We start from the raw sequence: 18,480 nt of genomic DNA, 5'->3' as shown, positions 1-18,480 counted from the left end.
TTTTACTAACCAATAGTGCGATTGACCAACACCTTAAAACGCTCCTACGACTGAAAGGTCAAGCAGGTTTGGTGCGAATGGGATTCGAACCCGCGACCCTGAGTTTACGAGACGCACGCCTTAACCACCTCACTAAAGTTCCATATTAAGATGTCATGTTCCCCCGCTCTCCCGTTACCTTCCTTTCCACATAACATACAATTCTGAAATATCTAAGTTAGTTTTGTTTCCCATATTTATTTTCCACACGTATTTTCTTGACATTTTCACATCTGAATAAACGTTGAGCATTTTTCCAAATTTGTTTCTTATTCAGTTTTGATCTTCTGCTCTATTTAGTTAAGTTTTATCTTTAGGCGTAACATGTACCGTTTCTGGTAACTAATTCTACATACTTGAAAATGTAAAGCTATAATAAAAATTAACATCCTCTATACTCTTGTAGTGATTACCAAACGTATTACTATTTTATCCGAAATGTCTCAGCCGGATTACGTGATAATGTTTTTACTTCATGTCTTTATCAACAGTCATCAAGTTTTAAAATACACGTCGAATTTCATTAACTTTTGTAGAGGATTGACTGAGATGTAATCAATTATCTTCTACAATTACATATATTAGAACACAACCTGTTTTATTAACTGTAAAAGTTCACTGTGTTGTAATCAATATTCCTCTACAACTACAAATATTAGAACACAACCTGTTTTATTAACTGTAAAAGTTCACTGTGATGTAATCAATTATCCTCTACAACTACAAATATTAGAACACAACCTGTTTTATTAACTGTAAAAGTTCACTGTGATGTAATCAATTATCCTCTACAACTACATATATTAGAACACAACCTGTTTTATTAACTGTAAAAGTTCACTGTGATGTAATCAATTCTCCTCTACAACTACAAATATTAGAACACAACCTGTTTTATTAACTGTAAAAGTTCACTGTGATGTAATCAATTATCCTCTACAACTACAAATATTAGAACACAACCTGTTTTATTAACTGTAAAAGTTCACTGTGATGTAATCAATTATCCTCTACAACTACATATATTAGAACACAACCTGTTTTATTAACTGTAAAAGTTCACTGTGATGTAATCAATTATCCTCTACAACTACATATATTAGAACACAACCTGTTTTATTAACTGTAAAAGTTCACTGTGTTGTAATCAATATTCCTCTACAACTACAAATATTAGAACACAACCTGTTTTATTATCTGTAAAAGTTCACTGTGATGTAATCAATTATCCTCTACAACTACAAATATTAGATCACAACCTGTTTTATTAACTGTAAAAGTTCACTGTGATGTAATCAATTCTCCTCTACAACTACATATATTAGAACACAACCTGTTTTATTAACTGTAAAAGTTCACTGTGATGTAATCAATTCTCCTCTACAACTACATATATTAGAACACAACCTGTTTTATTAACTGTAAAAGTTCACTGTGTTGTAATCAATTATCCTCTACAACTACATATATTAGAACACAACCTGTTTTATTAACTGTAAAAGTTCACTGTGATGTAATCAATTCTCCTCTACAACTACATATATTAGAACACAACCTGTTTTATTAACTGTAAAAGTTCACTGTGATGTAATCAATTATCCTCTACAACTACATATATTAGAACACAACCTGTTTTATTAACTGTAAAGTTCACTGTGATGTAATCAATTATCCTCTACAACTACAAATATTAGATCACAACCTGTTTTATTAACTGTAAAAGTTCACTGTGATGTAATCAATTCTCCTCTACAACTACATATATTAGAACACAACCTGTTTTATTAACTGTAAAGTTCACTGTGATGTAATCAATTCTCCTCTACAACTACATATATTAGAACACAACCTGTTTTATTAACTGTAAAAGTTCACTGTGATGTAATCAATTATCCTCTACAACTACAAATATTAGAACACAACCTGTTTTATTAACTGTAAAGTTCACTGTGATGTAATCAATTATCCTCTACAACTACAAATATTAGATCACAACCTGTTTTATTAACTGTAAAAGTTCACTGTGATGTAATCAATTCTCCTCTACAACTACATATATTAGAACACAACCTGTTTTATTAACTGTAAAAGTTCACTGTGATGTAATCAATTCTCCTCTACAACTACATATATTAGAACACAACCTGTTTTATTAACTGTAAAAGTTCACTGTGATGTAATCAATTCTCCTCTACAACTACAAATATTAGAACACAACCTGTTTTATTAACTGTAAAAGTTCACTGTGATGTAATCAATTATCCTCTACAACTACAAATATTAGAACTCAGCCTGTTTTATTAACTGTAAAAGTTCACTGTGTTGTAATCAATATTCCTCTACAACTACAAATATTAGAACACAACCTGTTTTATTAACTGTAAAAGTTCACTGTGATGTAATCAATTATCCTCTACAACTACAAATATTAGAACACAACCTGTTTTATTAACTGTAAAAGTTCACTGTGTTGTAATCAATATTCCTCTACAACTACAAATATTAGAACACAACCTGTTTTATTAACTGTAAAAGTTCACTGTGATGTAATCAATTATCCTCTACAACTACATATATTAGAACACAACCTGTTTTATTAACTGTAAAAGTTCACTGTGATGTAATCAATTCTCCTCTACAACTACAAATATTAGAACACAACCTGTTTTATTAACTGTAAAAGTTCACTGTGATGTAATCAATTATCCTCTACAACTACAAATATTAGATCACAACCTGTTTTATTAACTGTAAAAGTTCACTGTGATGTAATCAATTATCCTCTACAACTACAAATATTAGATCACAACCTGTTTTATTAACTGTAAAAGTTCACTGTGATGTAATCAATTCTCCTCTACAACTACATATATTAGAACACAACCTGTTTTATTAACTGTAAAAGTTCACTGTGATGTAATCAATTATCCTCTACAACTACAAATATTAGATCACAACCTGTTTTATTAACTGTAAAAGTTCACTGTGATGTAATCAATTATCCTCTACAACTACAAATATTAGAACTCAGCCTGTTTTATTAACTGTAAAAGTTCACTGTGTTGTAATCAATATTCCTCTACAACTACAAATATTAGAACACAACCTGTTTTATTAACTGTAAAAGTTCACTGTGATGTAATCAATTATCCTCTACAACTACAAATATTAGAACACAACCTGTTTTATTAACTGTAAAAGTTCACTGTGTGTAATCAATTATCCTCTACAACTACATATATTAGAACACAACCTGTTTTATTAACTGTAAAAGTTCACTGTGTTGTAATCAATATTCCTCTACAACTACAAATATTAGAACACAACCTGTTTTATTAACTGTAAAAGTTCACTGTGTGTAATCAATTATCCTCTACAACTACATATATTAGAACACAACCTGTTTTATTAACTGTAAAAGTTCACTGTGTGTAATCAATATTCCTCTACAACTACAAATATTAGAACACAACCTGTTTTATTAACTGTAAAAGTTCACTGTGATGTAATCAATTATCCTCTACAACTACATATATTAGAACACAACCTGTTTTATTAACTGTAAAAGTTCACTGTGATGTAATCAATATTCCTCTACAACTACATATATTAGAACACAACCTGTTTTATTAACTGTAAAAGTTCACTGTGTGTAATCAATTATCCTCTACAACTACATATATTAGAACACAACCTGTTTTATTAACTGTAAAAGTTCACTGTGTGTAATCAATTATCCTCTACAACTACATATATTAGAACACAACCTGTTTTATTAACTGTAAAAGTTCACTGTGATGTAATCAATATTCCTCTACAACTACAAATATTAGAACACAACCTGTTTTATTAACTGTAAAAGTTCACTGTGATGTAATCAATTATCCTCTACAACTACAAATATTAGAACACAACCTGTTTTATTAACTGTAAAAGTTCACTGTGTGTAATCAATTATCCTCTACAACTACATATATTAGAACACAACCTGTTTTATTAACTGTAAAAGTTCACTGTGTTGTAATCAATATTCCTCTACAACTACAAATATTAGAACACAACCTGTTTTATTAACTGTAAAAGTTCACTGTGTTGTAATCAATATTCCTCTACAACTACAAATATTAGAACACAACCTGTTTTATTAACTGTAAAAGTTCACTGTGATGTAATCAATTATCCTCTACAACTACATATATTAGAACACAACCTGTTTTATTAACTGTAAAAGTTCACTGTGATGTAATCAATTATCCTCTACAACTACAAATATTAGAACTCAGCCTGTTTTATTAACTGTAAAAGTTCACTGTGATGTAATCAATATTCCTCTACAACTACAAATATTAGAACACAACCTGTTTTATTAACTGTAAAAGTTCACTGTGTTGTAATCAATATTCCTCTACAACTACAAATATTAGAACACAACCTGTTTTATTAACTGTAAAAGTTCACTGTGATGTAATCAATATTCCTCTACAACTACAAATATTAGAACACAACCTGTTTTATTAACTGTAAAAGTTCACTGTGATGTAATCAATTATCCTCTACAACTACAAATATTAGAACACAACCTGTTTTATTAACTGTAAAAGTTCACTGTGATGTAATCAATTATCCTCTACAACTACAAATATTAGAACACAACCTGTTTTATTAACTGTAAAAGTTCACTGTGATGTAATCAATTATCCTCTACAACTACAAATATTAGAACTCAGCCTGTTTTATTAACTGTAAAAGTTCACTGTGATGTAATCAATTATCCTCTACAACTACAAATATTAGAACACAACCTGTTTTATTAACTGTAAAAGTTCACTGTGATGTAATCAATATTCCTCTACAACTACAAATATTAGAACACAACCTGTTTTATTAACTGTAAAAGTTCACTGTGTTGTAATCAATTATCCTCTACAACTACATATATTAGAACACAACCTGTTTTATTAACTGTAAAAGTTCACTGTGTTGTAATCAATATTCCTCTACAACTACAAATATTAGAACACAACCTGTTTTATTAACTGTAAAAGTTCACTGTGTTGTAATCAAGTATCCTCTACAACTACATATATTAGAACACAACCTGTTTTATTAACTGTAAAAGTTCACTGTGTTGTAATCAATATTCCTCTACAACTACAAATATTAGAACACAACCTGTTTTATTAACTGTAAAAGTTCACTGTGTTGTAATCAATTATCCTCTACAACTACAAATATTAGAACACAACCTGTTTTATTAACTGTAAAAGTTCACTGTGATGTAATCAATATTCCTCTACAACTAGAAATATTAGAACACAACCTGTTTTATTAACTGTAAAGTTCACTGTGATGTAATCAATTATCCTCTACAACTACAAATATTAGAACACAACCTGTTTTATTAACTGTAAAAGTTCACTGTGATGTAATCAATTATCCTCTACAACTACAAATATTAGAACACAACCTGTTTTATTAACTGTAAAAGTTCACTGTGATGTAATCAATTATCCTCTACAACTACAAATATTAGAACTCAGCCTGTTTTATTAACTGTAAAAGTTCACTGTGATGTAATCAATTATCCTCTACAACTACAAATATTAGAACACAACCTGTTTTATTAACTGTAAAAGTTCACTGTGATGTAATCAATATTCCTCTACAACTACAAATATTAGAACACAACCTGTTTTATTAACTGTAAAAGTTCACTGTGTTGTAATCAATTATCCTCTACAACTACATATATTAGAACACAACCTGTTTTATTAACTGTAAAAGTTCACTGTGTTGTAATCAATATTCCTCTACAACTACAAATATTAGAACACAACCTGTTTTATTAACTGTAAAAGTTCACTGTGTTGTAATCAAGTATCCTCTACAACTACATATATTAGAACACAACCTGTTTTATTAACTGTAAAAGTTCACTGTGTTGTAATCAATATTCCTCTACAACTACAAATATTAGAACACAACCTGTTTTATTAACTGTAAAAGTTCACTGTGTTGTAATCAATTATCCTCTACAACTACATATATTAGAACACAACCTGTTTTATTAACTGTAAATGTTCACTGTGTTGTAGTTACTTATTGTTATTATAGTTTATTTAACTTACTTATCCCCACGCGGTAATATCTTATTGTTATTATTATTATAGTTTATTTAACTTACTTACCCCCACGTGGTAGTATCTTATTGTTATTATAGTTTATTTAATTTACTTACCCCCACGTGGTAGTATCTTATTGTTATTATAGTTTATTTAATTTACTTACCCCCACGTGGTAGTATCTTATTGTTATTATAGTTTATTTAATTTACTTACCCCCACGTGGTAGTATCTTATTGTTATTATTATTATAGTTTATTTAACTTACTTACCCCCACATGGTAGTACCTTATTATTATTATTATAGTTTATTTAATTTACTTACCCCCACGTGGTAGTATCTTATTGTTATTATAGTTTATTTAACTTACTTACCCCCACATGGTAGTACCTTATTATTATTATTATAGTTTATTTAACTTACTTACCTCCACGTGGTAGTATCTTATTGTTATTATAGTTTATTTAATGTACTTATCCCCACGTGGTGGTATCTTATTGTTATTATTTAATTGTTTAAATTTTGTTTAATTTTTTCGTTCTTTTTCTTTACTTTGGAAAGCAGTCACCTTTCCACAACTGTCTGCACACAGTGAAGGGTGATGTAGACGTGAGACGTTGTGGGCTTGAGCACCCACATTTCGCTCTCCTAATTTATATTTATATTCCTTTGATTATATCATAATTTAATTATTCTTCACGTGAAACTGGCGAATGTTTAAGACTGATAGACGATGTATCCCCACTGCAATGTGGGTCCTACTTGGCAGTCACCTCCAAACCCTAGGGTACATTTTATATCCCACATTATAGCCTGCATCCTGTGGATCCTTTCTATTTGTAAAGCGTTTTTTATTTTAGTTTAGACTTGTCATTTGTTTAAAATAAACTATATATTTATATACATGTTTGTGCCACATTACCTATCTACTTGGTTTAAAGAGAGAGGTAGTTTGCAAAATAAAATGTGCGTAGGTTAGATGTCTAGATGTATAATAAGTTATTTCAAAGGCCATCAGAATAACAAAAGATTCAAAATAATATATATACCAGCCAATAATCAGCAATTCATTATTGCTTTGTTAATTTTGTTGTAGCCCAAGGCTGCACAATAGGGTATATGCACTTTGCCAGTCACAATTAATTGAACCACGGATTTTACCGTTGAATCTTTGGAGAACTTAATTGATTATTCATAACCGATCGATTCTAATATCGGCACAGCTAAGTTTTTATTTCAAGAGTACCCCACTGGGTGACGTGCCGGATGACGGACATACAGGTCTATTGTTAACTTTCCGTTATAGCAAAAAATAAACTAAATACATTCCGCATTTTGGGGCCATGTATGCGTTAGAAGGACGAGAAACGAAGCCCCAGAGTTAGGGATGAGTGCTGTTGACAAGCTGCCTCCCCCTTTGTCCATCTGTTCAAAATTACGTACAATTACCACAGATAAACCTCGAGAAGCTTAGCGCGAATATTCGATAACAAAAGAGAAACCAAAATCTTTAAATTTTGCAAAACTCTTAAAGAAAAGCAAACTGACTCTAGAAAATGTCACTATTAAAAGGCATATTCCAAGCTCAGTATAAACAGTCGTGTAAATTAAAATTACTCTGTCTGCTTCTTATTATAATCAAATAAGACATTTTAAACCCCTCCCCCAGTGGCATAGCGGTATGTCTGCAGACTTACAACGCTAGAAACCGGATTTCTATACTGTGGTGGGCAGAACATAGGTTGCCCATTTTGTAGCCTTGTGGTTAACGTAAAGCAGGCGAACAATACGTTTTAGTAAAGGACTGTTTGATTTTTGAATTTCGCGCATAGGTACACGAGGACTATCTGCGCTAATCGTCCCTAATTTAGCAGTGTAAAGCTAGAGAGAAGGCAGTTAGTCATCACCACCCACCGCCAACTCTTGGACTACTCTCTCACCAACGAATAGAGAGATTGGAAGTAACGTTATAACGTCCCCACTGCTGAAAGGGCAAGCATATTTGATGTGATGGGGATTCGAACTCGCGACCCTCAGACTGCGAGTCGAGCGCCATGCCGAGCCATTTAATAAAGGAAAAATCATCCTTCAGTCAAAGGTTACCAAAAGTAAGTTCTATCATTGAACTACTACAAATAATACGGACAAACTTTAATCGAAGGAAGTTTCTGAAAATCTTCTAAGCTTTAAATTATACTTAATTAAAAATCATTAAAAATGGGGTGGGGCGGAGAACTGATCATGGGTGTGGGCGGAGAACTGATCATGGGTGTGGGCGGAGAACTGATCATGGGTGGGGGTGGAGAACTGATCACGGGTGGGGGTGGAGAACTGATCACGGGTGTGGGCGGAGAACTGATCACCAAAGATTTTTGTCTTTGTGACTCCAGATCTATTTCCAGCAGGTTAAGTCAGACTGATTACTAAGCAATCGTCAAAAGTTCAAATAAGAGCTTTTAAAAACACAAGAACGAGTCTGACTATTAGACGTTTTATTTTTATCCAGAGTTCTGATATTTATTCATAAAGAAATATATATCATACCTACCTGGTTGACAGGATTTCTCTAACAACGTTTGAGTTACATAATAACTTCGCATATAATACTCTTCTCCAGATTCGTTTTTGTTCCGGATTTCATTTTCTGTAATAACTGGTTTGTATTCCTCGTTGATGTTGAAACAACAATTTTTCAGTTCCTCTGTAGTCATCCATTCTGGCATACCATCCTGGTACCAACCCAGCCATTCAAAAAGACCAGGCTCAAGGTTTACAGGAAGTTCGCTTTGGCCCATTCCTATATATAACAATAATATTTTATATAAAGTAATTGTTACTTTTTATTTTACACTTATAGTTTCACGTTAGCGACAGACAGACCAAACTTCCGAAACGGGGATTTCTTACTACTTGTAATGTATACAGTAGAATGTCCTACAGTTAAACTCCAAACGGGGATTTCTTACTACTTGTAATGTATACAGTAGAATGTCCTACAGTTAAAACTCCAGGTAAAACAGCTAAACAAAATACAAATTCTTAGTGATGCAAAAACATCAACAGATACTAAACGTCGAACACCTAATTTAGTTTAATAGTTAATGTACTCTTTAAACGCACGGAGAAACAATATCAGGCTCCAGAAGTGTTTGTTTTTTTAATTTTGTGCAAAGCTACACGAGGGCTATCTGCGCTAGCCGTCACTAATTTAACAGTGTAAGACTAGAGAGAAAGCAGCTAGTCATCACCAACCACCGCTAACTCTTGGGCTACTCTTTCACCAACGAATAGTGTAATTAACCGTGACATTATAATGCCCCCACGGCTGAAAGGACAAGCATGTTTGGTAAGCCGGGGATTCGAACCAGCAACCCTCGGATTACGAGTCGAACGCCTTAACACACTTGGCCATGCCGGGCCAGGCTCCAGCGGTGACGGGAAAGCCTGATTCAAATGTCATCTCTTATATCACTCCCTGGGAAGCTATAAGGGTATATGTCAGGTTTTAAGATAACAGGTTGAATGGTTCCTAATTGAAGCGGTAACGGACACGCAGACGACTTTAATCAAATTGTCCCACTTATATCACTTCAGTACCTGTAATTATCTTTATAGTCCCTCCTGATTTTCTAATTTTATTTATCTCACCCTACATCATGTTTAACTATGTCCCTCGGTGGGTTAGTTGTAAGCTTATAAACTTTCAGCGTTAAGTGTCGGAGTTCAATTCTCCTTACCAGAGAGTACATTGCCCATTGTGAAACTAAAACAACAATGATTATACTCTAAGAAATGCTACTCTGTTAATTTTATCCTGTAAAAAAGTTGAATTATGTTTTTGCTTTTCCGTTGCCAGAAGAAGAAAGGCCCGATATGGCCAGGTGGGTTAAGGCGTTCCACTCGTAATCTGAGGGTCGCGGATTCGAATCTCCGTCGCACCAAACATGCTCGCCCTTTCAGTCGTGAGGGCGTTATAATGTGACAGTTAATCCCACTATTCTTTGGTGAAAGAGTAGCCCAAGAGTTGGCGGTGGGTGGTGATGACTAGCTGACTTCCCTCTAGTCTTACATTGCTAAATTAGTGACGGCTAACGCAGATAGCCCTTGAGTATCTTCGCGCAATATTCAAAACAAAGAAGCAGAATAAGAAAACAAAATTATGATATCCAAATATTTGAGACAAATTGAAGTTAGTTCAGTATTTTCCAAATTAGCTGATAGGGATGTTGCTCAAATCAAAGTGAGTGGGTTAGGGTGTTGTTGACCGAAAAAATGGTTGGAGATCTCTGAGTCAGATTCATCAAACTAAGGATTTAAACAACAGTATGATGTTGAACCTTAAGCCAAAGAAAGTATTTACGCAGATATATTTAAACAAAGAAATAATTTGAGAAATATACGCTACTGGAAAAAAATGTTATTCGTTTTATGTATTTAACAATTTCACCTCAAGAAACACATTAGAACTTAGGCTAATCTCAAATAGTTGTAACACTACTTGCTTTTAACGTAAAGCTACACAAATATGAATTTGTGCTGTTCAAACTGTTGTTATCGAATTGTTCATAGCATTATCCGCACTGAAGCTTACCGCTGAACCACCAGGTGCATGAATGAAATGTAAAAAGCGTTAGTCGAAAAAACAAACCACGATAAATTGTCATTAAACAATCATAAATACTAGTTTTTACTCATTTCGTTAAAAATACTACTAATTACTGATTAATAATACTAATATTAATATACAATACTATAATAATTATAACGTGTAAGCTTATAAACTTTCAATGTCAAGAAAAGAAAGCTGGCGTTTAATATTAAGAAAAAAGGATATTAAAACCTAAAAAATAGAATACCAATTTTTACTTTCATTAAAAACGACAACAGTTTGAAACCTGTTTTGTACATTAAAGTTAACAGTAAATATATATTCATTTCCATTTTTATCACTGTCCACCGTAAGATACATGTATCTGCTGATGTTTCGTTCTATTCAAGAAAACATGGAGGGAAGGGTTGCGTGACATTTATTTGTGGTGAGAAAACCTTTGGTAGAGATGCTGACGTCCACACACCCCCACAGAAAAAAACAAAGAAAGTACATCTGTGTACAGGAGAAGTAAACTTAGAAAGATATTCGACGAATTGTCTTCAGATGAAGATGAAGAGACTGAAGACGAACCGACGTGGTATGAATTTTGGCGATAGGAAAAACAACGACAAATATGAGATAAAGAGTGTAAAATACAAAGACATTATATAAGTAAAGTGCAAGAATGATACAAGGAGAGGAAAACTGTGAAATAATAATGGTAAGACCAGAACGTACAGGAGACTCACTTTGGTAGGATAAAAAAATCCTACACTGACTGGATCAAAGAAGACAGTAACAATAATATACCTCACTCTTCTGAATCTCTTGGGATACCACAAGACTTATTGAATGGTTATATTTATTGCCACTGTGGATACCACAACACCTAATTAATGGTCATAGTTTTTGCCACTTTGGATCCCACAACATCTAATTAATGGTCATATTTTTTGCCACTGTGGATACAACAACACCTAATTAATGGTCATATTTTTTGCCACTGTGGATACAACAACACCTAATTAATGGTCATATTTTTTGCCACTGTGGATACCACAACACCTAATTAATGGTCATATTTTTTGCCATTGAGGATGCCACATCACTTAATAAATGGTCATATTTTTGCCACTGACCGCAGATTGCTTGTTAGTATAATATCATTAAATGTACAAGTGTGGATTTAATATTTTACATTAACGATAATTTACTTAGGTATTTGGTACATTCAAAATAAGTCTAATTTCCTGTTGTTAACGCTTAGAGATAAAAATAACATCGGCCTAATCTTGTGTGCGACTTAAAGATGTGAAACAAAAGGTTTTTTTTCCTTATGTTTACTGCACGAACAAAATATAAATAGTTAATAATATAAATTCATAATTCTGGAGCTGATTGGAAAACAACGGTTTTTATCTTAAGTTTGCTAGTGTTATTATCTAATTATAATTTAAGAGAGAGTAAAGTATTACCTTTCAAAACGTTGGTGCATGTCTGTATACATCGAAGATAAGAGAAAGTAAAGTATTACCTTTCAAAACGTTGGTGCATGTCTGTATACATCGAAGAGAAGGTGATGAGTAAACACCATCAAAGGATGTGTTCGCTTCCTTCAAAGCTTCACCTAAATGAAATAAAATGTAAAATGTGGTGTAGGTTTACATTTACAAATTGTTTGGAGACATCGAAAGGATAAACAATTAAAAAACTTCCATGTTATTATCTGTTTTTAAATTTCGTACAAAGATACACGAGAGCTATCTGCGCTAGCCGTCCCTAATTTAGGAATGTAAGACTAGAGGGAAGGCAGCTAGTCATCACATCACCACCCACCGCCAACTCTTGGGTTATTCCTTTACCAACGAATAGTGGGATTAACCGTCACATTATAACGCCCCCACGCCTGAAAGAGCGAGCATGTTTGGTGTGATGGGGATTCGAACACGCGACCCTCGGATTACGAGTCGACTGCCTTAACCACTTTGGCCATGCCGGGCCGCCATGTAACTACACAAGTAAACCATAATGATTATTTAATTTGTATATTAATATACATCGACTCATAAGATGTCTTGATTAGTCTTAACAATACCACTGGTGCACAGATATTAAACTAAATGTACTACCGCAAGGTTGCAGAAGGTGTTGGTTCAAGAGTAAATAAAAGTACGATTAACAAATACTTTTTATTTCTTGTTTTTGAAGTTCATATGTTATGCTGTTTTGTGGCCTACAGAGTGCAAATTCTCGTGATTTGTGGTAAACCCAAGTTTTGCTGATGTCACGATCGTACAAATTGTAACCTCAAGTGCCCTTTATGTGACTTTATTTTAGTATCTACTGACTGACCAACAGACAACACACTATTGTATCGTGATTAAAACAGATAACTTCCAGAAAGCCTTTGTCCCTCTTTCGGAGAAATAAAAGAACGTATACATTTATGATTTTCGTAAATATTGTATAAAACAATACTTTAAATCGCCATCTACAATTTTTATCAGATGTTCCCACAATTCAAAATTCTACTTATTCTCAGAATTGAAAAAATATTAAATACAAATTAGCAATCAAATTCCCACAAATATATTATAATCTAGAGCTTAGTGTATTTTTGTCCTTCAGTTACAGGAGATCATGTTACATACTGATTGACGTTATTTTTGACATGAGTGAATTCGTGAAATAACTTGACTAAAACCAGATAATAATTGGATCGTTTCATTTGATATAAAAATTGTTAAAGCACAGCTCATAATATTAAAATTCTGTATAAGAAATGTTTACGAGTCTAAAATGGTCAGTTTTCAAATCAAGACAGCAAAGTCAACCCTGCTTATGTGGCGATCAATCACTTGTAATGTAATAACATTTATTTTCATTGGCGGGTAATGATCTGATGGCAGATCTGGGATTAAATATATTCTTCAACTTTATAAATCAATAAAACTTTAGACGAACAAAAAATAAGCCCATCAAAGAGGTCCCTTCCAGCTATAACCATCCCTCACTAATTACATATTCATACAAGATGTTCTTCATTTCAGTTAAATGTTTCTGCCTCCATTACCCTTGAAGGTAGCTCATTCAAAAAACCAACCATCCTCTTTGAAAAGTATTGCTGTCTAAACTGCAGATGACTCCTAAGCTGTCAAAATTTGTCTTTGTGATCTCTTGTACTATTGCTTTCAGTGCTAAACACAAAAACCTTTGATGGATATATATTATAAAGATCCTTAAACACCTCAATCAAAATCTCCTTTGATCCTTCTACTTCTAAAAGAAAATAAGTTTAGAGATTTTAGTCTCTGCTCATACAACAATCCTATCATCCTACTGATCCTTCTCGGTACTTTCTCCAGTATTTCAATTTCAATTTTGAAGACGGGAGTCCAGAACTGTACGCAGGCCTTACAAGTGATCTCTATACAGTGACACAATAACATCCTTTATATTCAATATTTCTATAGATGCTAACTAAAGTCCAATTAGCCTTATTGTTAGCTACGATAGACTGTTTAGATGACTTAAGTGGTTTTTCGATCACAACACCAAGATATATTTTTTTAACCACAGTATTTATTGTTTTCCCATTTAAATAACAAATAGAATTGTGAATATTTATGTTATTTTTTTATATCAGAGCCACATTAGGCTATCTACTATGTCCACAGAGATGAATCGAACCCTTGATTTTAGTATTATAAATCCGAAGAGTTACCAGTGCATCAGTGAGGGACTTGAACTGTGAAAACCTACATTTTGAATAGTTAAAAATGATCTGTCATGATTATCCCAATCTATTGAATGATCCAAATCACACTGTTAGCCTACAGCATTTATGATACAATTAGCCACGTCAAATATCTTAATATCATCTGCAAACTTCAGTATTTTGTTAGTCACTCTAGAGTCAATATTATTATTATAAATTGAAAACAACAGAGGGCACATTACAGAGCCTTGAGGTACCACTTGTAACTGTGATCCAGTCAGATCTAACTCCATTTGAAGTCACTTAGTTGAAAATATTCATTTTACAATTTGTAGATACATTCATGTCCCTTAATATAAATTAAATCATTTTTAGTCAAAATGTGTATTTTTATTATAGCAAAGCCACATGAGGTTATCTGCTGAGCCAATCGAGGAGAATCGAACCCCTGATGTTAGGGTTATAAATCCGTAGACTTGCCGCTGTACTAGCGATGGGCTTAGTTAAAATGATTTAATTGTAAATCAAATTTATTGAGATGGTACTTGTCTGAGGAAGGAAGATCATCTGGTTTGTCATAAATTATTTTGAAATCTTCAAAGTTACAAAGGCAAAGAGAGAGTTTTGTTTTGGTTGGTTTGAAGTTAAGCACAACACTCTGCTCACCACGGGTATCGAAACCCGGTTTCTAGTATTGGCCATATATTTGATAAATGTGCAATAGGGATACATTATGTATCTAATTTCTACAGAGACTTAGTGAAATTTAATTCTTACAAAATATTGCAAGACGTTCGTCATAATGGAGTGGATTTATGTCATACTTCAACCCATAGACATGTCAAAGAAACCTCAGTGCACACCTGTCGAAAATATTCAATATAATAAGCTGTCGTTCATGGATTAACATATTATTTCAGTGCTTATAATCCTTAAATAAAACCATTTTCTGTGCTCTGTTTTCTGTTGCTTTAACAAGTTCTCATTAATAAATTATTGTTTAATTACTCAAATTTGCAATTGTCTCAATGCTTTGCAATGATCTGTTAAGGTAATTAGTACCTTTTGAAAGAGAATACCTGTAAGTGTGGCTTGATGAAGTCCTATATTGGTTAATGGACAATCTTTGAAGAACGCTTGTGGACCACCAGAACGGACAGGAACTGATGGTGGCATATTTAGATTCTGTCTAAAATAATTTCCTGTTTTATATAAATAAAAAATACAATAATTAGAGACATTTAGAACAAAAGTGTTACACTAAAAACAAAGTAAAAAGAGGTACTTATTTAACTGTTTGTTTTTTGATAAGCGCAAAGATTCACAATGAACTAACTGTGTTTTGACCACCGCGGGCACTAAAACCCGATTTGTTAATATTATACACCGTCAAACTTACTGCTGAGCTACCGTACGACAGTTATTTGTTTTTATATTATTATAACAGCTCCTTGAGACACGCAGAGCCACCGTACGACAGTTATTTGTTTTTACATTATTATAACAGTCCTTGAAACACGCAGAGCCACCGTACGACAGTTATTTGTTTTATATTATTATAACAGTTCCTTGAAACACGCAGAGCCACCGTACGACAGTTATTTGTTTTTACATTATTATAACAGTCCTTTGAAACACGCAGAGCCACCGCACGACAGTTATTTGTTTTTATATTATTATAACAGTTCCTTGAGACACGCAGAGCCACCGTACGACAGTTATTTGTTTTTACATTATTATAACAGTCCTTTGAAACACGCAGAGCCACCGTACGACAGTTATTTGTTTTTATATTATTATAACAGTTCCTTGAAACACGCAGAGCCACCGTACGACAGTTATTTGTTTTTACATTATTATAACAGTCCTTTGAAACACGCAGAGCCACCGTACGACAGTTATTTGTTTTTACATTATTATAACAGTCCATTGAAACACGCAGAGCCACCGTACGACAGTTATTTGTTTTTATATTATTATAACAGTTCCTTGAAACACGCAGAGCCACCGTACGACAGTTATTTTTTTTATATTATTATAACAGTTCCTTGAAACACGCAGAGCCACCGTACGACAGTTGTTTACTCTTAAATTATTATAACAGTTCCTTAAAACATGCAGAAAGTTGCCCATTTCTTTCTAACATCACAATATGAATAGAAAAATAAAATAATTATAAATATACAAACAATAATGCTTAAATGTTCTTTTGAATTAAGCACAAAGATACACAATGGGCTATCTGTGCTCTGCCAACTACGGGTATCAAAACCTGGTTGCTGGCGTTGTAAGCGAACATACATACCACTATGCCACTAGGGGAAAAATAATGCTGGTATCCTGTAACACTAAATAACTGGACACTATTGATCGAGGTTACATCAAACATGCGCGCCCTTTCTGCCGTGTGGGTATTATAATGTGACGGTCAATCCCACTATTCGTTGGTAAAAGAGTAGCCTAAGAGTTGGCGGTGGGTGATGATGACTAGCTGCCTTCTCTCTAGTCTTACACCGCTAAATTAGGGACGGCTAGTGCAGATAGCCCTCGTATAGCTTTGCGTGAAATTCAAAAAACAAACAAGCAAACACTACTGGGAGTTCCATTTAATATTGAATTCAACCAACTTAACATCAGAGAGAAGCGGTTTTTATGGGAATTGTTGATCACCACATAACCTTATTGTAATATTCTTCAAAGCGTTTGAGGTAGGATCGCGAATGAACAAAACAGGACACATTATAACGTATATTACACTATATCTGTTAACACGATTGCTCCCAAGCCTCTTTTGACAATACTTTACAGGGTCTTACTAGTCATCTTGCATTATTTTGTTAAGAAGAATGCATATGCAGCCGTTGTGACCAAGCCAATAAGTGGCTCTTTAAAAAGAAAACAGAACACAACTAACCGATGGGTCGTGTGGGTGCCAAAATATAAAATAGAATACAACTCACCAATGGGTCGTGTGGTTGCCAAAATGTAAAATAGAACACAACTCACCGATGGTTCGTGTGGATGCCAAAATGTAAAATAGAACACAACTCACCGATGGGTCGTGTGGATGCCAAAATGTAAAATAGAATACAACTCACCGATGGGTCGTGTGAATGCCAAAATGTAAAATAGAATACAACTCACCGATGGGTCGTGTGGGTGCCAAAATGTAAAATTGCTTTTTTCTTTGATCAGTTCCCAATGGGTGGACACCAGACTCACCAGTGTTTCATAGCAACATTTTTATTATATTTACTTTGACAACTATTCTTAATAGATTCTTACGAGATATATATTTGATCAGCAAGTCAAAGAAAAGGTCTCTCATAATAATACTCCTGCTACATAGACACTAACTATAATGCATCTCTCTTTGCGAGTGGTCCTAAAACGTGGCCCGTAAGCACACAGTAAATTTACACATGTTCATAGTCTTCAGGACATTGAAGCATTTATATTATTTACGTGATGTTAAATATACGTTTCAGAAAACAAGAAGTAAAGTTCAACTATACGATAAGTAACACAGAATAGTTATTGTTATTCCTTCAATAAAGATAACGTCCTCAACTCCACAATGTCTCAGCGGTAAGTCTGAAGGCTTATAACCCTTAAAAACCAGGTTTTGATAAGCGAAGTGCAGACAGTCCATTAAGTAGCATTGTGCTTAACAAATAAAAACTCGGAACACTAAATCAGAGATACAGTATCAAAGGGCTTACAATCGTTCCTCCAAACTTAAACCTAAAATATTAACCAAAACCGTTCACTTAAGCACTTTAAGAATTACATTTATTGGCAGTTTACCCTCCACGTTATGATAAGCATACGTATAATTCATAATCAATTGTATATTTTCATTCTAATCACGTTTAACACTTCACTTTTCTTTCTATTTAAACTGATAATGTTCTTTAAATGTGCAATTATAGAGAAATATAATTACTATGTACGATTTGTTTGTAAATAAGCACAAATCTACACAAATGGTTGTCTGTGCTCTTCCCAC

The 18,480-nt window shown here is 33.3% G+C and overlaps 2 protein-coding genes across 9 annotated transcripts in view; one reads left to right on the top strand and one right to left on the bottom strand.

Annotated features, from left to right (window-relative positions):
• The window catches only part of LOC143233408 (paired box protein Pax-6-like), a 239,046-nt gene that overhangs the window by 91,531 nt on the left and 129,035 nt on the right, over positions 1-18,480 (top strand). The window lies entirely within an intron of this gene.
• LOC143233405 (ecdysteroid-phosphate phosphatase-like) overlaps positions 1-18,480 on the bottom strand; it is a 34,971-nt gene that overhangs the window by 7,306 nt on the left and 9,185 nt on the right. For all 7 annotated transcript variants that reach the window (XM_076469615.1, XM_076469617.1, XM_076469612.1 and 4 more), the window contains 3 exons: positions 15,551-15,673; positions 12,288-12,380; positions 8,711-8,959 (listed from right to left, as the gene is read on the bottom strand). In XM_076469615.1, the coding sequence (XP_076325730.1) occupies positions 8,711-8,959; positions 12,288-12,380; positions 15,551-15,673 (465 nt within the window). The remainder of the gene's footprint in view (positions 1-8,710; positions 8,960-12,287; positions 12,381-15,550; positions 15,674-18,480) is intronic.

This window comes from Tachypleus tridentatus, chromosome 12, assembly GCF_004210375.1.
Source record: "Tachypleus tridentatus isolate NWPU-2018 chromosome 12, ASM421037v1, whole genome shotgun sequence".
Taxonomy (NCBI): domain Eukaryota; kingdom Metazoa; phylum Arthropoda; class Merostomata; order Xiphosura; family Limulidae; genus Tachypleus; species Tachypleus tridentatus.
The sequence above is the reverse complement of the archived record's forward strand: the minus strand, read 5'-3'. Positions and strand labels throughout refer to the sequence as shown.